Source organism: Phaethon aethereus (genome assembly GCF_964289735.1).
Source record: "Phaethon aethereus genome assembly, chromosome: W".
NCBI lineage: Eukaryota > Metazoa > Chordata > Aves > Phaethontiformes > Phaethontidae > Phaethon > Phaethon aethereus.
This window is the reverse complement of record NC_138581.1, coordinates 31,022,937-31,047,917: the sequence shown is the minus strand read 5'-3', so window position 1 is coordinate 31,047,917 and position 24,981 is coordinate 31,022,937. Positions and strand designations below refer to the sequence as shown.

Sequence of the window (24,981 nt, the reverse complement as noted above, 5' to 3'; positions counted from 1 at the left end):
TTTGAGGGTGGCTTGCTGTTTATGGAAACAAATATACTCTGAGGTGTTATCTTTTCAATGTGTCCACCAATACCTGCCACACAATAATGTCAGTCAATCCCAGTACCATAATTCAATTAGTTACCATTTCAGTAACAAAAAGTAACAAATCCAGTTGCGACTTTAACCATTATAAGAATATTCACCCTGAGAACAAAGAATAAGTGTTTAAGAATAAATGCTGATATGTTTTTTTCTTCATATATAGCTTTTTTCTTCATCTCTTCTTGAGTACTTGGGTTTGTATCTAGAATTTGACCTCGTACTTGCTTTCTCAGTTGATCGCTTTATGCCACAGTCAGGTACTGGTGATAGAAAAGCCCAAAGAGGCTTGTGGAAAAGAGGCAAGCAGCAATCCACCAGGTGAGGAAAGACAAAAGTCCTCGGAATAGGAGAGGAGGGAAAATATTCTTTAGGCTTGCCAAAGCCATTGTTATCTGCACTACAGTTACTTTCATCTTTCCATCAACAGATGGAGACTCAGAATAAACTGAACTGGGAAGCGGATTGTTTTCTACTGCAGTGTCAGTATTAGATTCTGGGTAGATGCCCCAAGAATAATTACCTGTTAAAAAACAGAGTAACACATAAGATATTTGTAGAATTAGATTTTAGGTTCTGTTATTTCTAGCAACTCTATAGATCATCTTATATATATTTGTCAAACAAAAAAAATTGCAGAATTTTACTTATAAATTAGTAAATGCTAACTGTGTCCATCCACATGGCTTCCTGATAATACTAGTAAGCTATCAGGATAGGATTCACCTTACCTTTTGACATCCTAAATTTTACATGTGAATCAGTTGCCTTGGGACCCTGTCAGTGCTGGGTGTGATTCATCTCACCAAGATGTAGATGTCTATTTTAGGATGGAATGAATCACAGACTAACAATGCCTGTTTCTTTCTGTTCACATTTGGCAAAATGAATGCTGCCACTGCATGGTAGTCTGTGAAAGACATCCCTCAAAAGAAAGAAAAAAAACCCAGTGACATTAGATCTCCCAATAATGAAATAAACCCCACATCTTACAATTTCTGTTCAAAGAGTCCACTGAAGTTTGAAATACTGAAAAGAAATTAACAGATATTCATAAGGTTAAATCAACAATGCTTTATACAGCTCATTGTTGAAAGATGTTGAAAGCTGTTTATCAGCTGTTTATCAGCTGTTTGCCAGCAGGTCAAGGGAGGTGAGCCTTCCTCTGTAGTCAGTACTAGTGAGGCCACACCTGGAGTCCTGTGTCCAGTTCTGGGTTCCCCAGTACATGGACATACTGGAAAGACTCCAGTGCAAGGCCAAAAAGATGATGAAGGGACTGGAGCATCTTTCATATGAGGAGAGGTTGAGAGAGCTGGGACTGTTCAGCCTGGAGAAGAGAAGGCTCGGGGGGGGATCTTATTATTCCATATAAATACCTGATGGGAGAGAATGAAGAAGAGGGAGCCAGGCTCTTCTCAGTCCTGCCCACTGATGTGACAAGAGGCAATGAGCACAAATTAACACACATGAAATGCCATCTGCACACAAGACGACACTTTTTTACAGTGAGGGAAGTCAAACACTGGAACAGGTTGCCCAGAGAGTTTGTGGATTCTCCCTCCTTGGAGATACTCAAAACCCAACTGGACAGAGTCCTGGGCAACCTGCTATAGCTGACTGAGCAGGAGAGTTGGACTAGATTCTAATTTTCTTTAGTAGACTGAAAATATAGATGGCCTATATAGAATAGAACACAGTTTTGTTCATCAAATTTTGCCTACCTAGTGTTTTCAAAAGCAGAGTTGCGTGAAGGACCATTACCAATGGTGCAACATACTGCAGTGCAATTACACAAAGATAATAGAATACCCGAGTCACCTGGGAAAACAGAAAAGAGTAATTAATGAGTTCTGGGTGATCAAAGCAAACCTTTATGTATGCGCTTAGGAAAAACAAGCAATTAATAAAAAAACAGTTCTTATGCAAAAAAGCTATTTCAAAAGTTTTATAGCATATTTTGGTATGTGAAATATTGTCTTCAAAAGACCTCATGAAGAAGTGAACCCTGTAATGAATTCTAGTTTCAGGACACTTACAATCCCAAGAGGAATTGCTGAAAGAAAACAGTTAGAAGTAGTGGTTCTGTTAACACAAACAAGATTAATTTTGCTTATGCAAACTGAATGCTATAATTCAAATATTCATATCTGAAAACACTAGAATTTTGCAAGTCATCTCAAAGCTAAATGTATGATTATTCTGAGTGATTTACAAACTAAATCCCATTTCAAAAATGAAGTACTGTGACTGTAGAAACAGTCCAAAGCCTGATCAAACTTTGGTTAATATTGCAGTCCCTTTCTAAAGTGAGATGTTTGTAAGATCTCCAAATGGAAAACACCAGTACTTTAAAAACAGTGACAAGAGGAATTTTCATTAGCAGTTCATCAATAACAAAGCATTTAAATGATCTTTATTTCAGGTACACATTACGTTTCATTGAAAACCACTCAGATTTATCCCTCCCCCTGCTCCCAATCTGTTCCAGCTTTCTCAAGATTGCTACATTACATATTTTACATAAACTGTTGACCAAAAAGGCTAGATCAAATAGGAAAGGCTAGATTAAAAGGCTAGATCAAAGAAGGAAAAAAAGTCATAAAATCAATATCTAGCAAGCAGTAAAATAAAGTTAACGGGATTTTAGAAAAGAACAGAATACAGGGTGGCAAAAAAAAAAAAATATTAAGGCAGCCCTGACATTTTTGGAAATAGCTATAAAACCTCAAAGGGCTTTGAGATGATCAAGCATCAAAAAGGAAAAAAAACCTAACAGTAAAGCACTGACAGAAGAAAAAGCACGAGGCAAAATATTTTAAGATAATTGATGGCATATGATAAAAAGAGCAAATAAAAAAAAGTAATTTGTTTTACTTTTTTGTTTTACTTTTTTGTTTTCCTTCCTAATTGTAGGAAAACAGATAGGAAAGACTTCACTGGCAAAAGCACCAGAAGAAAAAAAGAGCAGGCATGGCTAGTAAAACCAGATAGGACTATATTTAGTGGCCCTCAGCTTCTTAAAGAGAAGGTATTCGAAGTACTGGATAAATGGATTTAGGAAACACCACATACAGAAGGCATTATTATTTTATCAATAAGATGAAAGCTCCCAAAACTAAAATTGTGCATTCATAACTAGAACAGTTCTGTCAAACAGTTGTTGCTAGTTGTATTTGCTAACCTTTTTTCTGAAGTCCAATGCCAGTAACTTGGTTTGTAACTACATATTTGAAATAACAAAGACAAGATTATAGTAGTGATGATCTAAAAACAAAGAGGAAGCTTTGTCCTATGGCATACTTCAATATTCCTTCTGGAATATACCCTGACTCCACAAGATTATCAGGCAGCACTATCGTGGAACACTAGAAATAAGTTCACTTTGCAGGAAACACATACCACCACTCTATATCAAGCTTACAAATTCCTATCTATCTATTTAGACTAGATATAAGGAAGAAATTTTTCACCATGAGGGTGGTGAAACACTGGCACAGGTTGCCCAGAGAGGTGATAGATACCCCATCCCTGGAAACATTCAAGGTCAGGTTGGATGGGGCTCTGAGCAACCTGATCTAGTGGAAGTTGTCCCTGCTCATTGCAGGGGGGTTGGACTAGATGACCTTAAAAGGTCCCTTTTAACCCAAATATTCTATGATTCTATTATTTCCTCTGTTTGTTGACTACTTTTTTTTTTAATTACTTCTCTTAAAAAAAAAACACCCTCAGGGAAATCTTTCCCTTTTATCACTTGCACAGTAACAAAATGGGCAAATGATTTTATATCTAGGCTACTGCATTTGAGAGTGGTCTTACAGAACTAAACATGCCTTATTTTATCGCAACATATAACCATTCTATCTTAAATTTTGCCCCAATTTAAAGATTACAGTTGGGATTAGGTAACAATATTTTGCCCTTCTATCTAAATCTGACTTTTCCATGCTATAGCTAAGAAGTCACTACTTACCCTATACACTCCCCAGGTTCAATTCATGCTGAACAGAAACACTCATCAAGATAAATGTAAAGCTTGCCAAGAATACTAGTAAATAATAGTAAAGAATACTTCATGATGGGATCTCTTAGAACAACAGAGGAACAACTTAAGACAAAGCATCTGAATAATATGAATGATGCATCTTTGCATATTTTGGGTTGCAGAATTTTGCTGTAATGGTGCTATTTTTATAAGGATATGGTTTAGGAAGCTTCATTCAAATTTCAGTTCTGGTGCCAAGGAAGACAACAAACCAGACATTTATGTTTTTCTATGAAAAAAAATTTGCAGACAGAGCACCCAAATATATGTAACTTTAGTGCCCTTATACTTACCATTTTTTGTAAATCAGTTGTACTTATTCTGCCAGCTTCCTTTTTCATCAGATCCACGCATTTCTGGGCTAAATTCAGATAGGCCTGTAAGTGACTGCGCATCATAGCCAACCGCAAAGCACACAACAGGATTATAATCCACAACCGCATGGTGTCAAATGTATCTTCTGACATTCTGTGGATAAAATGGGTAATGTTGTTTTCCAAAGGTCACCTACCACTAAAGAGTTATTTGTTTGTATCATCCATAAATAAATATTTAAGCATATTGTCAAAAGTAGTTACACACAAGCCACAGTTATGGAGCTCATGTGCTAGTAATATTCACTTCTCTCCCTTGGGTTTACATGGCAGGTTTTGGTAGCCAGGTTTTGGTAGCCAGGGGGCTACAGGGGTGGCTTCTGGGAGAAGATGCCAGAAGCTGCCCCCATGTTGGACAGAGCCAGTTGCAGCTGGCTCCATGTGGTGGGTTGAACCTGGCTGGATGCCAGGTGCCCACCAAAGCTGCTCTGTCACTCCCCCTCCTCAGCTGGACAGGGGAGAGAAAAATATAACAAGAAACTTGTGGGTTGAGATGAGGACAGGTAGAGATCATTCAGCAATTACCATCATGGGCAAAACAGACTCAACTTGGGGAAATTAACATAATTTACTGCCAATCAAAAACAGAGTAGGGTAATAAGAAATAAAACCAAATTTTAAAACACCTTCCCCCCACCCCTCCCTTCTTCCCGGGCTCAACTTCACTCCTTTTCTACCTCCTCCCCCTGAGCAGCACAGGGGGACAGGGAATGGGGGTTGTGGTCAGTTCATCACACATTGTCTCTGCTGCTCCTTCCTCCTCAGGGGGAAGACTCCTCACACTCTTCCCCTGCTCCAGCATGGGTGTCCCTCCCATGGGAGACAGTCCTCCATGACCTTCTCCAAAGTGAGCCCTTCCCACAGGCTGCAGTTCTTCACGAACTGCTACAGCCTGGGTTCCTTCCATCAGGTGCAGTCCTTCAGGAACAGACTGCTTCAGTGTGGGTCCCCCACGGGGTCACAAGTCCTGCCAGCAAACCTGCTCCAACGTGGGCTCTGAGTGAGAATGTGATAGAAACAACTATGCAGACACCAAGGTCAGTGAAGGAGGGGGAGGAGGAGGTGCTCCAGGTGCCAGAGCAGATTCCCCTGCAGCCCATGGCAAAGACCATGGTGAGGCAGGTTGTCCCCCTGCAGCCCATAGAAGTCCATAGTGGAACAGATATCCACCTGCAGCCCATGGAGGACCCCAGGCTGGAGCAGGTGGATAGGCCTTGAAGGAAGCTGTGACTCTGTGGAGAGCCCATGCTGGAGCAGACTCCTGGCAGGACCTGTGGCCCCATGGAGAGGAGCCCATGCTGGAACAGGTTTGCTGGCAGGACTTGTGACCCCGCAGGGGACCCATGATGGAGCAGTTCATGAAAAACTGCATCTCGTGAGAAGGACCCACATTGGTGAAGGTCATGAAGGATTGTCTCTTGTGGATGGGACCCCACACTGGAGCAGGGGAAGAGTGTGAGAAGGAAGTGACCACAACCCTCATTCTCTGTCCCCTTGCACCACTCTGGGGGAGGAGGTAGAGAATTCAGGAGTGAAGTTGAGCCCGGGAAGAAGGGAGGAGTGGGGGAAAGGTGTTTTAGATTTGGTCTTATTTCTCATTATCCTACTGTGAGTTGATTGGAAATATATTAATTTCCCCAAGTAGAGTCTGGTTTTCCCATGATGGTAATTGGTGAGTGATGTCCCTGTCTTCATCTCAACCCACAAGCCTTTCATTGTATTCTTCCCCCCCATCTGGTTGAGGAGGGGAGTGATAGAGTGGCTTGGTGGGCACCTGGTGGCTAGCCAAGGTCAACCCACTATACTGCTACTTCTTAGTAGCCCTATTACAGCATTAGATCAAAATTAGTACTCATTTGTCTACAAACAAGCACAACTCTTAAAATGCTTGAATTCTGAGTAATGAAGACAGGACACTAAAAAGCAGGCTCTTTCAGATAATTCCAAGTTTTGAGATATATTGTTCTAGATAAGATCTTCAACTGCCTTAGATACATGCTATAGCACAACTCTCATTAACTGAAGAGTAAAATGGAAACACAAAAATTATATATTTGCAATGTTTTATGCAGTAGCTCAGTGATCACGGTTATCTTAGAAGCATCTTTTAGATCTACAAAGCAATAAAAGTGACAGCAAATCATATCAGTTTCAACTCTATTTGGATCGTATTTTGAATTATCTGTTAATAAAGTGACAATGACAATCACCTATGCTACTTATACAATATTGATTTCAGATACAATTCTTCCTGAAAATTCTTTTCCTTTATGTTTTTAAATATTTTAGCTATCAAATTACATATGCACTTCATCTACACATAGATTTTAAGACAAATCTCATAGTACTAAGAACCTTAGGTTAGTTCTCATACCAATCTATCTTAAATGTATTCAGTGAAATCACTTCTCTCTTACACCAATAAGCAAGATGTAAGGTATTAGAAGCTGGCAAATTACATGGTATTCTGTCCCTAGGAAGAACAACACAGAACTCTGACACAGAGATGCCAGAAGATAGCAGCTCTTTGGGGAACCATTCTTCCTAAACAACAGAAGCCCTTTACAGCTCAGTTGGAACTTCTATGATACCTTTCATGATAGATGCTAGTCACAGCCACAATTTTAAGTTTTTCATGTTGCTATGACTTTTACAGGGCACTACGTAGACTTAAGGTTTTATCCTCAATACCCCAGAAAGAATTTTTAAAGGGAATCTTACAAAGGTATGCTCTCTTGGCCCAAAGGTGGGTTCATAATGTAGTCCTTAGTGATTGGTTTTACCCACAGTAGAACCATAAGTAAAGGAGCCAAGAAGTTTATATGTAGCAATGTTCTGGAAGAGGGAAGAAAGAAAGAAAGAAAAAAAAAAAAAAGGAGTGGGTTATTAAATACAGTTATCATACTGTTGGAACTGGGGGTAGAGATTACAGAAGAGTAATACAAATTTTAAAATAGGGGAGGAAAGGTAAATAAGAGAATTACTTCCCTTTTTTTATAAGTATGACTTAAGTCTCAACAAAACAGTAATATTACTTACTGTGAAATCACACTGGTTATGGTTTAAAAAAGTGCTCTTTGGAATAAAGTTTTTCAGATATTCAAACAAACTAACCAAAGGAACTACATGCATTATACCACACTATAGTAAGAGACAGTTGTTGAACATTTCCATACAATGGCATAATACCAAACTGTAGTAGCCATTACTGTTATTAATCTAGAGGGTAAGTATCTTAGATGGATAATTATGGAAAATATGTTGCTATATTAGTGAATTTTTTTTTCTTTATGAAAAATGTACTCAGATTAATTTCTATTATCTATACAGACCAGAAGAAACACTTTTCACAGGTCAGATCATCCAGTTTAATGAAGATTTTTACTTAGGAACCTTGAGGAGCAGTCCAAAGCATTTCAGTAACTTGTGAAATGAGCTTCTACTTATTTAAGACAGCCTATTGGATTAGTGGAATGGAATGTGACAGAGTGGCAAGAACCACTTTGTGTTTATTTGAGTAGAGGTAGAAAGGCTGAAAGACTCTTGAAGCAGGCTCTGGAAATGGAGTGAATGTGGAGGGTACGAATTGATTAAGAGAACTCCAAAATGTATATGGGGAAGGATGCTGCTAAAGGAAAACTAAACAGGCAATCGAAATTAAAGTTGACACCAGATGATTTTAATTCTATTTTATCCAAAAAACTTATTCCCTATTTATATATGCAAGATTCACATTAATAATTTTGATCACATTACCGAAGTGGCAATTCATCATTTGCCTAATCTCCAACTATATTTTAAGTCACTGCTCCTTATAAGTCTCCCATTCTGTAATTATGGTTTGTGCCTTTTTTCTTTTACAAATGTATGACCTTATATTTACCCTATATGGAAAGGCATTGTTTTCCCTGCACCCAAATTAAACAGCTTTGTATCAATGATATGTCATCCTTGTTTACTGAAGGGGTTTACATCCCCTTCAGTCACTGTCAAACAACTGCAAACAGTCAGTAATGATCTACTCATTGACAAAAAACATACTACTAAGGGCAAATAATGATCTTTTCAGAGCCCATTAGAAACAATCATTCAGCAATGATTCTTTGTTTATAATTGCATTACCTAACTACATTGATATCTGACCAAGTTTTAATCCATTTAATGTTATTTTTATATTGTTACAGTTTAATAGTCAAAGTATTGGTAGACCTTCAAAAAGAATTTGCTTGGTGCTGCACAGTGTTATCTTTAATAATCAGATTTAATATCCCCTAAACATCAAGTTAGACAAGATTTATTTTTTTCATAACTCCATACTAGTGGTTATTAATTACTCTCTTAGTTCTTGATTAATGAAGTCCTGTTTCAGAGATTTTATATTTCTCTCTAAGATCTCATGTCCACAGATCAAGATAGATGTTGGAAAATTAGAGAATAGTTACAGAAAAGGCACAAGAAATTTTAAAACATTGAAAGCCATAAAAATTAAAAACTCAGGAGTTTAAGAGGTGACTTTTCAGACATAGACTGAAACTTAATAGCAGATACAACAAAAGTCAATAGCTTGCAGCTGTAATTGGATGCATTCAACTACAATGAGAGTGCAAGTCTAATACAAAGTAATTAGTTAACAATTTACCAAGAGTAAAAGATCCACTTTTAAACATAGTTTAATCTTTTAAACAGGGTATATTTGGGAAAAAAAATACACTTCAGTTTGAGCATAAATAATTTACATATCAGAAAATCTAATGTCTCTCTTATGAAAGTGGCCAGACTAAATGATCACAATGGCCTATACTGCAGAATTTGTGTCATTAACATGCATTAAATATTCAGAGGTTATGATCTACGAGAGACATTTCCGTTCTTCCCTCAACCAGAGAATGATGAAGAGAAATAGTTAAATATAAGAGAACATTTTACTTCTAAACTCAAGAACAGCTGAAAAAGAAAATGTTCCTTTAACCTCTGAGCCTTATTATATATTCTGGGTCATTACAATGTAAGAAATACTGAAATACTGAAGAGGACAATTTTAATTTACTTTTCATTTTAAAGCCATAAAAGCACTTCCCATATGGTACTCTAAATTCAATATTTATTAACAGAAGTTTTCACTGAGTTTTAGATTCCCTTTTAATGTATTTCAAATTGACTGCCTTTCTGAAGCTATTTCTTCATTTTCTGTTTTTTCTTTGTATCTTAACCTAATCTTATTAACAAAGGCCCATCTAGAAAAAAAAAAGTCTGTCACTGCACCTCTTCTTCCAGACAGTTATTTGACTTTCCAAAAAGATACAAAGGAAAGGAAACAAGAAGTAGAAACATTCATGGTGGATCTCTCACATGAAGAGATAAAAGGAATGCTTCTTTAACTCATATTCCACTTTTGAGAAAAAGAATGTAATAGATAGGCAGAGGGCAGGTCAAGCACAAAAGAGGCAGGTCATGAGTCTGCTGGAGATAAAAAAAGCAGGTAGCAACAGAAGTCTTACTCAGTCACTACCTTCTTATTGGAATAGTTTGCTTTGTTTATTTTCAGCCATTAACCTGACATTTAAGACTGAGTAGCATATACCTATGTGTATATTTTTTCTCTTACTGTGTTATTTTTTCTGTTGCTAAATTCAGAGCATCCAGATGCATTTGAGCCAGTCGCAAGCCAGGGAATGTCAAAAAAGCACCAATAAGTGAACACAGAACAGCCAGGAACAATTTGAAGGTTAGTTTAGACACAGGACCCCTAAAAGAAAAGAAAGGAAATAAGCATTAAGCGGGGGAAATCAGAAACTACTGTCAAATCAATAGTATCTAACATTTAATCAAATTAAAATGAAAAACAAGTCACCTATTTATTTACCAAAAAGAATAAAAAGCTCTTCAATATAAGAAAACCAAAACCTAAGCTACTTCCTACAAGATGTTAAATTTGTTAGCAAAGCAAAAAAACCAAAAAAGAATAACTTTATATTGTGATTAACAAGTTATGCAATAAAAATAGCTAGTAGAATGAATTCAATAATTACACTTTCAATAGAACAGATACATCACAAGTTTAACTGGTCAAAGGCAAATATTTATTTTTAAGTTATGCTATTCAAACTACCAACACCATCAACTCAATCACTGCTGTAAACAGCCAAAGCACTGTGAATGTTTAAAAGAAAATGGACATAAACAGAAAAATTAATACAGAAATTAGTAAATTCAGAAAAGTTAATGAAAAAGAAAGGGAAGAAAGGTTAAGAAACACATGTGATTCAGTTGAAGGGTTTCTTCCTCATTAAATATCCATATCTATAAATGACACATTATTCTTAGTAGATATTTGAAACTTCTGTTCCTCAAAAATGAAAAAAAATCTATAATTCTTACATAATACTTGAGAATTTCCAAATAAGAAATTCAAATTTGTATTCCCACAGCGATGACATACACCACAAAAGCATTTTAGATCATGTGTTTAAGGCAAGGATTATAACAGAATTCCATTTACAATATACAGAGGCTATGACAGTGATTGTATATATAAAGTAATATCATAAGATATGGAACATTCCTTTGTCAGTCTATACAGTACTTGGACGTACTGTAGCAAGCAAAAGTATTTGCCTAATAGGAAAATACTATTATAGCCTGAAAACATGACTGAAAGCCAAAATTTACTCCTAATTCCAACTTGATTTCAGGCTCCATCTACAGCTTTTGCACTCATCCTCCGGCATACCACAGGAACTGCAATAAAAACTTAGCTCCTGTTTCAAGCAACCTTTTAAAAGCTGAAGGGACTGTTTAAGAATTACCATGAGAAAGACTTCTATAGTTTTAAACTGTATTATATGTACCGGAATAATTTTGGAATAAAAAGGGAATACACAAATGCATCTTAAGTTACTTTGTCAATAGCGAGAGATTATTTTCATAGAATCACAGAATCTTTGTGTTGGAAGGTACCTTTAAGGTCATCTAGTCCAACCCCCCTGCAATGAGCAGGGACTTCTTCAACTAGATGAGGTTGCTCAGAGCCCTGTCCGACCTGACCTTGAATGTTTCCAGGGATGGGGCATCTACCACCTCTCTGAGCAATGTGTTCCAGTGTTTCACCACCCTCACTGTAAAAATTTCTTCCTTATAGATAGTCTGAATCTACCCTCTTTTAGTTTGAAACCATTACCCCTTGTCCTACTGCAACAGGCCCTGCTAAAAAGTCTGTCCCCGTCTTTCTTATAGGCCCCCTTTAAGTACTGGAAGGCTGCAATCAGGTCTCCCTGGAGCCTTCTCTTCTCCAGGCTGAACAACCCCAACTCTCTCAGCCTTTCGTCATAGGAGAGGTGTTCCATCGCTCTGATCATTTTTGTGGCCCTCCTCTGGACCTGCTCCAACAAGTCCATGTCTTTCCTGTGCTGAGGGCTCCAGAGCTAGACACAGTACTCCACCCGGGGTCTCACCAGAGCGGAGCAGAGGAGCAGAATCACCTCCCTCGACCTGCTGGCCATGCTTCTTCGGATGCAGCCCAGGATACAGTCGGTCTTCTCGGCTGCAAGCGCACATTGCCAGCTCATGTCCAGCTTTTCATCCACCACTATCCCCACATCCTTCTCGGCAGGGCTGCTCTAAATCCCTTCATCCCCCAGCCTGTATTGATAGCAGGGGTTGCCCCGACCCAGGTGCAGGAACCTGCGCTTAGCCTTGTTGAACCTCAGTGAGGTTCACATAGGCTGACTTCTTGAGATTGTCCAGGTCCCTCTGGATGGCATCCCATCCCTCAGGCGTGTCAACCATACCACTCAGCTTGGTGTCATCTGCAAATTTGCTGAGGGTGCATTCTATCCCACTATGTCACTGATGAAGATATTAAAGAGTACTGGTCCCAATATGGACCCCTGAGGGACACCACTCATCACAGATCTCCATCTGGACATTGAGCCCTTGACCACTACCGTCTGGATGCGACTGTCTAACCGATTCCTCATCCACCCAACAGTCCATCCATCAAATCCATATCTCCCCAATTTAGAGAGAAGGATGTTGTGGGGGACTGTGTCAAAGGCCTTACAGAAGTCCAGATAGATGACATCCGTAGCTCTTCCCTTGTGCACTGCTGTGGTCACTCCATCACAGAAGACCACTAGGTTGGTCAGGCAGGACTTGCCCTTGGTGAAGCCATGCTGGCTGTCTTGAATCACCTCCCTGTCCTCCATGTGCCTTAGCATAGCTTCTAGGAGGATCTGTTTCATGACCTTCCCAGGCACAGAGGTGAGGCTGACAGGTTGGTAGTTCCCAGGGTCCTCTCTGCTACCTTTTTTAAAGATGGGTGCAATGTTTCCCTTTTTCCAGTCACCAGGGACTTCACCTGACTGCCATGACTTTTCAAATATCATGGAGAGTGGCTTGGCAACTACGTCAGCCAATTCCCTCAGAACACTGGGATGCATCTCATCAGGTCCCATGGACTTATGTATGTTCAGGTTCCTCAGGTGGTCTCGAACCTGATCTTCTCTTACAGTGGGAGAGACCTTGCTTCCCCAGTCCCCGTCTTGCAGTCCATTCCCTCGAGAGGCATGGGAAGAGAGATTGCCAGTGAAGACTGAGGCAAAGAAGTCGTTGAGTACATCAGCCTTCTCCTCATCCATTGTTACCAGTCTGTCAGTCTTGCTCATCAATGGGGGGAATGCTTTGACCTTCCTTTTCTGGCTGACATACCTGTAGAGGCCCTTATTCTTTGCCTCCCTTGCCAAGTTCAGCTCCAGCTGTGCCTTGGCCTTCCTGACTCCATCCCTACACAACCAGGCAGCATCCCTGTACTCTTCCCAGGATACCTGTCCCTGCTTCCACTGCCTGTGCATTTCCTCCTTGCCCTTTAGTTTGACCAGCAGGTCTCGACTCAGCCATGCTGGTCTCTTGCCTTCCTTTCCTGATTTCTTGCACTTGTGATTCGAGAGCTCTTGAGCTCTATAGAGAGTGTCCTTAAAGATCTGCCAGCTCTGTTCTGCTCTCTTGTCCCCAAGGGCGGTTTCCCAGGGGGTCCTACTGACTAACTCCTTGAAGAGCTGGAAGTTTGCTTTCCTAAAATTCAGGGTCCTGACTTTACTCTTTGCCTGCCCCCTAGCCCTCAGGTCTGCGAGCTCCATCAGTGCATGATCACTGCAGCCCAGGCTGCCTCCAGTCTTCACATCACCAATTAGCTCACATGCGTTGGTGACCAACAGATCCAGTACTGCATTCCCTCTGGTAGGGCTGTTGTCCTGGTTTCAGCTGGGCTAGAGTTAATTTTCTTCATAGAAGTTAGTGTGAGGCTATGTTTTGGATCTGGGATGAGAAAATGTTGATAAGGTGCTGATGCTTTGAGTTGCTGCCAAGTAATCAAGGACAGTCCAGCTTCTCATGCCAGCCTGACAGTGAGAAGGCAGGGGGTGCATGGGAAGCTGGGAGGGGACACAGCCAGGACAGCTGACCCAGGCTGGCCAAAGAGATATTCCATACCATATGACATCATGCTCAGTATATAAAGCTGGATCGAGGAAGAAGGAAGGGGTGGAAGGACGTTCGGAGTGATGGCGTCTGTCTTCCCAAGAAACCATTATGCTTCTCTGGAGATGACTGAACACCTGCCTGCCCATGGGGAGTGGTGAATGAATTCCTTCTTTTGCTCTGCTTGCGTGCGCGGCTTTTGCTCTACCTATTAAACTGTCTTTATCTCAAACCATGACTTTCCTCACTTTTACTCTTCCCATTCTCTCCCCCATCCCACCGTGGGGTAGTGAGCGAGAGGCTGCATGGTGCTTAGTTGCTGGCTGGGGTTAAACCACGACAGTTGTCTATTACCTGGCAAAGGAAGTTATCCTCCATGCACTCCAGGAGTCTCCTGGAATGCCTACAGCTCACTGTGCTACTTCTCTAGCAGATGTCAGGGTGGTTGAAGCCCCCCAGCAGGACGAGAGCCTGCAAGCATGATGCCTCCTGTAGCTAGAGTAGGAAGGCTTCATCAATAGACTGCCCTTGATCAGGCAGCCTGTAGTAGACACCAACCACAAGGTTTCCTTTGTTGCCTCCATCCCTGATTCTTACTCATAAGCTTTCAACCTGCTCATGGCTACTCTTCAGGGACAACTCTTCACACTCTATCCATTTCTTGATGCACTTCCTTCCTCGCCTGTCCCTTCTGAACAGCCTATAGCCATCAATAGCCACACTCCAGTCGTGCGATTCGTCCCACCAAGTTTCAGCAATGGCAGCCAGGTCATAGCTTTCTAGCAGCATGGTAGCTTCCAACTGCTCCTGTTTGTTGCCCATGCTGCATGCATTCATGTAGAGGCACTTCAGCTGTCAGCCATGTCACCTTCTTAGAGGAATCCCCTTTAGTCCTTTGAGATCTTTCTCTAGTACAACAGGCTGAGGGGCCTTTCTAGCACCCCATCCCTCTAACCTCCGTGTGTCATCCCACAGCTTGTCGTGGGTAAGCCTGATATTATTCCCCTGCCCCTTCGAGTCTAGTTTGCAGCCCTGTCAATAAGTCCCGCTAGCTTGCAAGTGAAGACCCTCTTCCCCCTTTGAGAAAGATGAATCCCATCTGATGTCAGCAAGCCAGGTACCATGTAGGCTATCCCATTATCAAAAAACCCCAAAGCTGTGGCAGGGACACCAGTCATGGAGCCATGTATCAATAGACTGGTCCTGTCTGTTTCTTCTTATGTTGCTGCCCGCAACTGGAAGGAGGAAGGAAAAAATAACCTGTGCTCCAGATTCCCTTACCAACCATCCCAAGGCCCTGAAGTCTCTTTTGATTGCTCTTGGACTACGAGTTGCAGCTTCATCTCTATCCACATGGAACAGCAATAGTGGGTAATAGTCCAAGGGCCACACCAGGCTAGGAAGTTTCCTAGTGATGTCCTTAACCCACGCCCCAGGGAGGCAGCAGACCTCCCTAATAGAAGGGTCTGTCTGGCATATTGGACCTTCGGCTCCCCTCAGAAAGGGGTCACATACAACTAGAACCCATTTTTTCTTCCTCATGGGGGTGGTCATGATGCAGGGGGTATGTCTTTCTGACCATAGCAACACTTCCAGTTGTCATGGTTTAGCCCCAGCTGGCAACTAAGCACCATGCAGCTGCTCGCTCACTCCCCCCTCCCCCAGTGGGATGGGGGAGAGAATTGGGAAAAACCCGTGGGTTGAGATAAAAACAGATTAATAGGACAGCAAGAGAGAAAGAAACAACGATGATAACGACAATAATAATACCAAAAAAGGAATGTACAAGAACAAGTGATGCCCAATACAGCAATTGCTCACCACCTGGTGATCGATAGCCTGTCCCCGAGCAGCGATTCCCGCCCCCCGGCTAGCTCCAGTTTATGTACTGGGCATGATGTTGTATGGTAGGGAATATCTCTTTGACCAGCCTGGGTCAGCTGTCCTGGCTGTGTCCCCTCCCAGCTTCCCATGCACCCCCAGCCTTCTTGCTAGCAGGCCAGCACAAGAAGCTGGACTGGCCTTGACTACTTAGCAACAACTCAAAACATCAGCACCTTATCAACATTTTCTCATCCGAAATCCAAAGCATAGCCTCACGCTAGCTTCTGTGAAGAAAATCAACTCTATCCTGGCTGAAACCAGGACACAGTGTGTCTGGACCATCATCCATGGACTGTCCTTCCACACCCAGAGCCTCATAGAATTATTAAGGTTGGAAAAGACCTTTAAGATCATCAAGTCCAACCATCAACCCAACACCACCATGCCCACTAAACCATGTCCCAAAGTGCCACATTGATGTACAGAGGCACCCCGGGGAGGCAAGATGGGCAAGGAGGGGGTTCGCCTGCCACCCTGAGCACGAACTTGCCTCCATTTACTCCTTTCCTTTAAGCTACTGCCTTCAGCCTGGCAGGGGGAGGATACAGGACCCCCTTTCCTCTTGGGTTTTTGGTGGCTGTTCCTGCTTCTGTTTCAGGGAGGGCAGAACATGGTTCTACAAGTCCATTTCTTTCTCAGACTCCCTGATGCTCCTTAACCTTTCTAATTCCTCTCATACTCTGCCACCAGGGTGAGCAGATCATCCACCTGGTCACACTTCATACAGCTGTTCTCACTACTGCCATCGGTTACCAGTGAGAGGCTCTGGCACTCCCTGCAGCCCAAGACCTGGATGGCTACTTGTTTCTGTGTGAGCTCTTGCTGGGTTGCCACATCCATTCTGGCAAGTGCAGAAGATATGGCTTTCCGCCAGCTGGATACCATAGGTAAGCTCCTTCTGAGAGGGTGATGACCACCAAATGAACTCACCTCTTGAGCTGGTGGGGCCACTATGCCCTCCCTGCGCGCTCTTCCGCACGAACTGACACACCACAGTCTGTTCGCAGCGCTCCTGGTCGTTAGCGCTCCCTAGATGTTTTTTATAGCTGTGGGGGTAGGCCGCCGTTGCTCTGGCAACGCCCAGGCCTCGTCAGCGTCTCCCGCGAGAGCTGCCGGCTCCTGGCGGGTCTCTCCACTGCCCTGGCGTTTCCCTGCCTCAGGAAACCCCCGTGCGCCAAGATCTGCCGCTGCGCTGCGGTCGGGCCGGCTCCGGAGCAGCTCCCCTCCATTAATTCACCTCTTCCCATTAATACATAGATTATAAGTGCGTATAAGAGCAAAGCATGCAAGACAAATGTTTGCTAAGAAAATCCAAGTGGTTCAGATATAAATGCAACATAATGAAGTCCAATGTATTTCCAGAAACTTACTGTGATTCCAAACCCTGCTTTTCAAGAAACTGCATAGCACTTTCTGAAAAATTCGAGAATCCTGCAGAGACATAAATTATATGTATTTTATCACAGTACAAATATAAAATCTCTTTTTTTGAAATAAAATGCTAGGTAACAGGGCATATTTTAAACAAATTTCGTCTAGCATTATTATTATTGTTATTATTAAATTATGTCTAGCATAGATCTTCCATGTGCTAATTAGTATGCCACAATGCAATAAAACCCAGTTATTAACACAGTCTTTGAAAACATCTCTGATATTTGTACATTTCATGGACATGAATAAAACAGTTTTAGGAAGGTAAGTAACTTTTTTTTCAGTAGAGGACCTTCACTTTACTATGCAAGGCAAAATAGGTTAAAAATAAAACTGTAAAGTAAATATAATTAGCAAAGCAAACAACCCAGGTAAAAACTACACTATTTAAACAAAGCAAGGAAAATATACAGGATATCCGTCAGAATCGACATTGCAAAACAAGATTACCTAAAAGTGTATTACATATAGTTCATTTAAATACAGATATTCGCAAAACCACCTAAAATGCTTAAAACTAATTTTTCAAGTAATGTAATCACTAGAGCTGTTGCAAACCCTGAAGAAAGGAGTTACCTGTTTCGAGTCCAAACTCTAGATAGCTTTCTGTCACAATCAGGATTGCCATTGCTTTCACAAAGAAGAAGCAGCCAAAGGTGACACAGACTGATCTTTCACCTCCATCCTCTACTATGAAATAATGCATGGTCAATGAAAACAGTATCTTACTATACAAGAAAAGCGTCAAGGAAAATCAAGTTTGTAAAATAACTATATTTATGAATTATAAAGCTGTATTTTGGTTATCTACACTAAGACTGTTCTAAGATGTGCAAATACTTTAAAAAGTAATATGTATTTGGCCAATTTGAGGTTAATTATGCTTTACAGTATTGTGGGAGTTTAATAAGCACAGGTACACAATTACGTAATGGGTAGCTAGGAACGCACTATTCTGGAATATAATTTTGTTTTCATTTAGGCTTATTGATAGCCAAATGCAATGGTATTCACTATCAACCTAAGAATAATTAAACCAATTACATACTTGTAAGAATGTACAGAAGTTATAGCAAACCAAAAAAAAGACAATTGTATCTTCAATGTAAAATATCAAGCTAGATGAAAAATATTCCATCAAACTACACAACAGCAAATGCAGCAAAGTGAATAAATAATTTTTTAACTACAGTGGAGTTATACATGTTCTGTCAGAATGCACAATCCCAAGTGGGTGTATTCAAGATTCTTCACTACAAAAATCCAGAATTCAAAGGCAAAAATATAGAACCATTCAAGTCACTGCATGTTTGTTGCTGAAATAATCTCAGTTAAAACACACCCTCAGTCTTGACTTAACTATATGTGAATGCATGTTTGTACACATGCATACATCCATCCATACAAATACATATATATAGTACATATATATGTATACTGTATATATAACATACACGGTGTTTTGTTCCTTTGGGGAGAAAAAGGTAGAAAAGGGAGAAAAAGGTGTTCCTCCTCACATAAGTCTCTCCTTTTTTCTGAAGAAAAACATAAACATTGATTTTTTTCTTCCCTCCTTGATTAAAGGCAAGACATTTTAGAAGAGGAGGTGAGAACAGAGAGATTTGTTGTCCTTTAGAAACAAACAGAAAACCCCATACAATAAGCATTTAATGCAAAAACTGTTCTCTCAAATGTCTGCTGAGCTTTCTCAAGTAGTCTTACAAAAGCTTCCAGGTAGTTTTACAAAATCTGTATCCTTTCAATTAGATTTCCTTTTCTTAGTTTTCAGGATATCATGATTAGTGGAAGCAGCAAAAACGTAACTCTTTGCTTAAGAGCAGAGAAGCTGTAAGAATTTTTATATATATAAATAAATGTCAGAAAACACAAAATAGATTTTTTGCTTTAAAAACACCAAAAGATTCTCTCTGTCACTTAGAAATATTCAAACACCAGATAAAGTAACTTTGTGCTGGTTTTGGTGAGGGAGGGCAGGAAACACGGTATACATACAAACAGCAGGGAATGGGATGCCCCAAGAAGCACTTCTATCAATAATGGGATAAAATTTCTTAAATATGAAAACTTCTCCTCACAGGAAGCATAGACCTGCTTTATAAGAAATAGTGACCAGTGGCATGGGATTGTTGCTTAGATGATTATGTGACTATTTACTAAGAAAAATACATATGAAAAGATGAAACTTGTGTTTCTCTACTTTTGTGTGTATGTGTTCAAGATTTCTCAATGATCAAAGGTAATCAACTAACAGCACATTTAGTATTATCCAGGAAAGTGTCATGGTTTAGCCCCAGCTGGCAACTGCACCACGCAGCTGCTTGCTCGCCCCCCTCTCCCCAGGTGGGATGAGGGAGAAAATCGTAAAAAAAAACCTCACGGACTGAGATAAAAACAGTTTAATAGGACAGCAAAGAAAGAGGAAATAATAGTAATAACAATAATGATAAAGGGATATACAAAAACAAGTGATGCCCAATACAGCAATCGCTCACCACCTGGTGATTGATAGCACATCCCCGAGCAGCGATTCCCACCCCCTGGCCAACTCCAATTTTATATACTGAGCATGATGTTATGTGGTAGGGAATATCCTTTTGGCCAGTCTGGGTCAGCTGTCCTGGCTATGCCCCCTCCCAGCTTCTTGTGCACCTCCCCGCTGGCAGAGCGTGGGAAGCTGAAAAGCCCTTGACTGAATATAAGCACTACAACTACTTAGCAACAACTAAAAACATCAGTGTGTTATCAACATTATTCTCATACTAAATCCAAAACACAGCACTGTAACAACTATTAGGAAGAAAATTAACTCTATCCCAGCCAAAACCAGGACAGAAAGCAAAACCTATCCCATTCTCATTTTGATAAAAAAGAGAGACTATATAGTCTGGTATTATATCTTAAGTCCTTTCCTCAGTGCCATAAATATGAACATCTAAGAGGTCACCTGCTCTGTTATCAAGCTGTTTTAAAAATGTTTATTGAATAGTCTCCTTTTTAGTGCATTTCTAAAAATAATTAGTTCCAAAATTATACAGTAGATTAAGATAATTTTTTATAATACACTGTCAATTCTTACTACTATGAGCTGCAGCCCATTATAATGGTTTTATTTTTTTTTCAAATGGCAGGCAATATCAAGTCTATATTTAAATAAAGTACTTGGAGATCATTCCAGACATTACCTGCTTTAAATAACAAAAAAGGAAGACACAAAAAAAATTTAAGTGTAAATTGCACCCATTTTTTCCACTACACAATAACATAATAATTTATATTTGTACTTTTTAAAACACTGGAAGCATTTTAAGATGTAGATTATGTGAAAATCTATTTTAGGGTATCTATTTGTTAAAAACATTTGAACTGCCATCAGTTAATCTCTCAAGAAACCATGTGATTATGCAATATTGCACTTCATTAATCAGCACACATTTAACATATCACAGAATCACAGAATCATTAGGTTGGAAAGGACCTTCGAGATCATCAAGTCCAACTGTTAACCCAACACCACCATGCCCCCTAAACCATGTCCTGAAGCGCCACATCCACACGTTTTTTGAACACTTCCAGAGATGGCGACTCCACCACCTCCCTGGGCAGCCTGTTCCAATGCTTGACCACTCAGTGAAGAAATTTTTCCTAATATCCAATCTACACCTCCCCTGGCGCAACTTGAGGCCATTTCCTCTTGTCCTATCACTAGTTACTTGGGAGAAGAGGCCAACACCCTCGTCGCCACAACCCCCTTTCAGGTAGTTGTAGAGAGCGATAAGGTCTCCCCTCAGCCTCCTCTTCTCCAGACTAAACAACCCCAGTTCCCTCAGCCGCTCCTCATAAGACTTGTGCTCCAGACCCCTCACCAGCTTCGTTGCCCTTCTCTGGACACACTCCAGCACCTCAACATCCTTCTTGTAGTGAGGGGCCCAAAACTGAACACAGTATTCGAGGTGCGGCCTCACCAGTGCCGAGTGCAGGGGTACAATCACTTCCCTACTCCTGCTGGCCACACTATTTATGCATTGCTGTATTTCATCTATATGCACAGAAGTACTCATATACACACATTAGGGTGGCCTAACCACAGCATCTAACTTGACTCTTAAGTTTACAGTAATCAACTTAAACTCCCCTTATAGTTAACAGAAAGAACAGGTATCCCCCTAAAGGAAGACTTAACTCATCCTAAAAATAGGCACATAATAGGTCATACAGACTGTGTTCTGGAAAGGTCTGTTTCTCTCTATTGACCGTTAAAAGAGCATCAGGACGATTTTTAAACACTTAGAAGTTAGGCAAGATGACTCCCACCCTTATAAACATTTTAGTTTTCTAGTAAAATACATAGAACTTTTGGATTCACAACTGAAAACCAAATAAACTCCTCTATGTTATAGCTAATTGTATGTAGATAGAAAAAAAAAAGTTTAAAGCTTTCAGGTATTATTTCAAGATCTGATGACTGACTTTCCCTAGATCAACCTTCAACCAAATTAAGGAAAGTTTGTTGCTTTCCTTTGCTATCCCATTGATATAACTTCATATGAAGACATTTTTCAAAAGTAGCCAGTAGAGTTTCCTAATCTACTAATGAAATCAGGTTACTTAATCAGCTTTTCAGATGACAGCTTCCCAACTGAGAAATACCTTACTTTTCCTATACCACATTAATTTTCCTAAATACCTTGCCTTTGCAACAGAAAGGATTGTGTACAGCACTGTTTAAAGGTTTACAACAGATAAAAATTAAATAAGCTGACATATTTGTGTGTTGTACAGACAATGTTTTAAAATGTCATTCAGTTGTTCTCAATGATGAATTTTAAATAGCTGCATAAGCAGAGTAGTTTAAATTAGACACATGCTATTGTTAAGATAGATCATCTCTCAACATTGTCCATCTTCACTCTATCCTCATGCACGTTCCCCCCCACCAGTGAAGTGCTTTGTTATTTTACAAACTCATCCCTTTGCAAGTATGCCAGCTGCAACTGCTACATTTAAAATTGTGATCAACCATTTAATTCACTAATTTTGAATTTTTTTTCTGACGGAAGCCACCTTTCTAAATTTCAAAGTAATGGAAATAGCAATCTGTGACTAGTGACTATCTGCAACAAACTGTTGGGTTTTGTTCGTGTTCTCAGGAACAGAATTAAGACTCAAAACAGAGTCAAGCACCAGGTAACTTTATTTGCCCGACAACAGGTTCGCAAATGCAAGAGAAAGAGAAAGAGAAAGAGAAAGAGAAAGGAAAGGAAAGGAAAGGAAAGGAAAGGAAAGGAAAGGAAAGGAAAGGAAAGGAAAGGAAAGGAAAGGAAAGGAAAGGAAAGGAAAGGAAAGGAAAGGAAAGGAAAGGAAAGGAAAGGAAAGGAAAGGAAAGGAAAGGAAAGGAAAGGAAAGGAAAGGAAAGGAAAGGAAAGGAAAGGAAAGGAAAGGAAAGGAAAGGAAAGGAAAGGAAAGGAAAGGAAAGGAAAGGAAAGGAAAGGAAAGGAAAGGAAAGGAAAGGAAAGGAAAGGAAAGGAAAGGAAGAAAGAATTAGTTGCAATAGCTACCACCACGGAGCTGTGGCGTCCCGACAGTCCGATTCTTCAAGTCCAGTGGGAGAACGTTCCTACTTTCCTCTCGTTCTTTAATTGGATAGATAGCTGTCTGTTTTTCTCCTAATTTTGCCAAACTCGAAAATCCCAGTTCATTCTCCAGATCTGAGCCCGTTTCTCTCCTATCGCCAAACACCTGTCCATTTTCTTGCAATTCAGTCCGTAAGATTCTCTCTCGGTCTAGTGAATCTGACAAAATTGCGTGTAGCCGCTGAATAGTGCTACGCTCAGCAGTGAGCTGGCTTTGCAAGTTTCTTATCTGTTCTTGCAAGGACTCAATTGTCTCTTTATCTGCTTGCTTTTCCTCTTGAGCGGCGATTAATGCTGCCCCCAACACAGCACAGACTGTTGCCTTTCCTTTCCCCAATCGCAGTTTTCTTTCCTTTGCCAAAAGAGTGATCTGGTCAACCACTGTCTGCGAGTCATGCCAATTCTTTTGAGCCCAAGCCATGCCAGGAAGAGAGGGTAGGGCTTTATAGCACTTCAGTTTCTCAAGCAGGGGATTCTCCCCCATCATCGGATCCTCAAATCGATCCCGACAACAACTGTCACACAATATAAAAGGAGTACTCCAAAGTATTCAGCCTACTGTGGGTTCATGTACCCACTGTGGATCTTTACAAGAAGATCCTCTGTCCTTTTTCTCCTGTCAGGCACTTCCCAAGGAAGGGGCCACACTAAGGGCCCTGGTCCCTTCTGGTTGGTTCAGTTTCGCAAGGGAATTCTGTCCATGACGCCAATTTAGATGTCGCGGCCCGAAAGGAGTCGTTCAGGATGACCTCCTTCCCTGTGGGACCAATGACCAAGTTCGTGATCCCCCTGGACTGAATTAAGGTGAAATGACACCAGCCAACCAATTTAACAATTTAATAATACAAAATGCAAGGCATGAGGTTACATAAATGACTCAATGGCAACTACTCTAACTAAACAATTCAACTAGACGAACAAGTCCTGTGCAACACATCTTTTGTCATTCGACAAAGAGAGGAGGAGAAAGAGAAAGAAAGAGAGAGAGAGACAGAAGATATCACCACCCGTGGATTCAGCGGCATCCCATTGGTCCTCTTGATGTTCCTCGGTGGGGGGGGGTCCCCTTTTTTCGCTTCTGATGGTGTCATTTTTATACAGTCCAAGTCCCACAATCTCCGTCTGATTCCAAGAAACTTCATGCATATGCAACAGGCAATGGCACATCTGCAGGCTTTGGCGTCTCTTCTCGCTGCGCTGGCACCGTCTCTCTGCTCTGCAGGAACTGGTATCTCGTTCTTCTTTGGGATTTACTCCATACCAAGACATGTTCGAGCCGTTGTACCAAGAAAGGTGTGGGTTCCTCAGAACCGTGAAATGTTTAAGACAGAAACCGCATATCGGTCCATCACAGCAGGTTGCGACCTGTCTTTAGAAAAAAAAAAAACAACAAAAAACCTCAACTTTTTTGTTTTGCAAAATATTTTGTTACTCCTCTTCATGTACTGGAAACTGTTCAGTGTGTGCAGACTATCACCATGAAAAGCCATCAATCAACTAACCCAGTATCCCATGGCCTTTCAGAAATATTAAATAGAGGGCAGGTGGTACAGCAGGTCTTCTAAATGCTGCCTCTAAGAAACATATTGTCATTGAACCTTCCTGAAAGTATAAAGCAATTAAAAACTTTATTGTTCTGTTCTGCTAAAACAATAAGAGAGTTCTCTATACTGAAACTATTTATCTGCATTGCCAACTGTGAGGTAACCAAGAATAGTCTATACTGCAGTCAAAAGGAAAGAGGGAGACATGCAGACATTCCTCTTCTAGCTTTACACTGGCTAGGTTACATTGATCAGTCAGTACCAATGCAGATATGGAAGCTTGGAGTTTAGCATGGGCTGCCACTTGAACATTTACCCAATCCAACAGATGAATTCTGCATCTTTCACTGAGGTATCTGCTAATGCAGCTGCACAAATATTTCTGCACATTAAATATATTTAAAGCTAGCTTAGTTGTGCCTAGCAGAATTGCCATCAATGTAATGCCGCTATACTCTAACCATGGAACTCAAGTACTAAACTAATGTATTACT

General features: G+C 40.6%; 1 protein-coding gene across 1 annotated transcript in view; it reads right to left on the bottom strand.

Moving 5' to 3' along the window:
• Window positions 1–326: 326 nt before the first annotated feature.
• Window positions 327–24,981, bottom strand: part of LOC309415247 (transmembrane protein 161B-like) — a gene marked incomplete at its 3' end in the record, with an annotated part of 49,650 nt that continues 24,995 nt past the window's right edge. The window contains exons 5-11 of the mRNA XM_082012712.1: window positions 17,869–18,020; window positions 17,229–17,289; window positions 10,106–10,246; window positions 7,222–7,335; window positions 4,420–4,594; window positions 1,806–1,902; window positions 327–604 (exon numbers count right to left, since the gene is read on the bottom strand). Coding sequence (XP_081868838.1) covers window positions 327–604; window positions 1,806–1,902; window positions 4,420–4,594; window positions 7,222–7,335; window positions 10,106–10,246; window positions 17,229–17,289; window positions 17,869–18,020 — 1,018 coding nt within the window. The remainder of the gene's footprint in view (window positions 605–1,805; window positions 1,903–4,419; window positions 4,595–7,221; window positions 7,336–10,105; window positions 10,247–17,228; window positions 17,290–17,868; window positions 18,021–24,981) is intronic.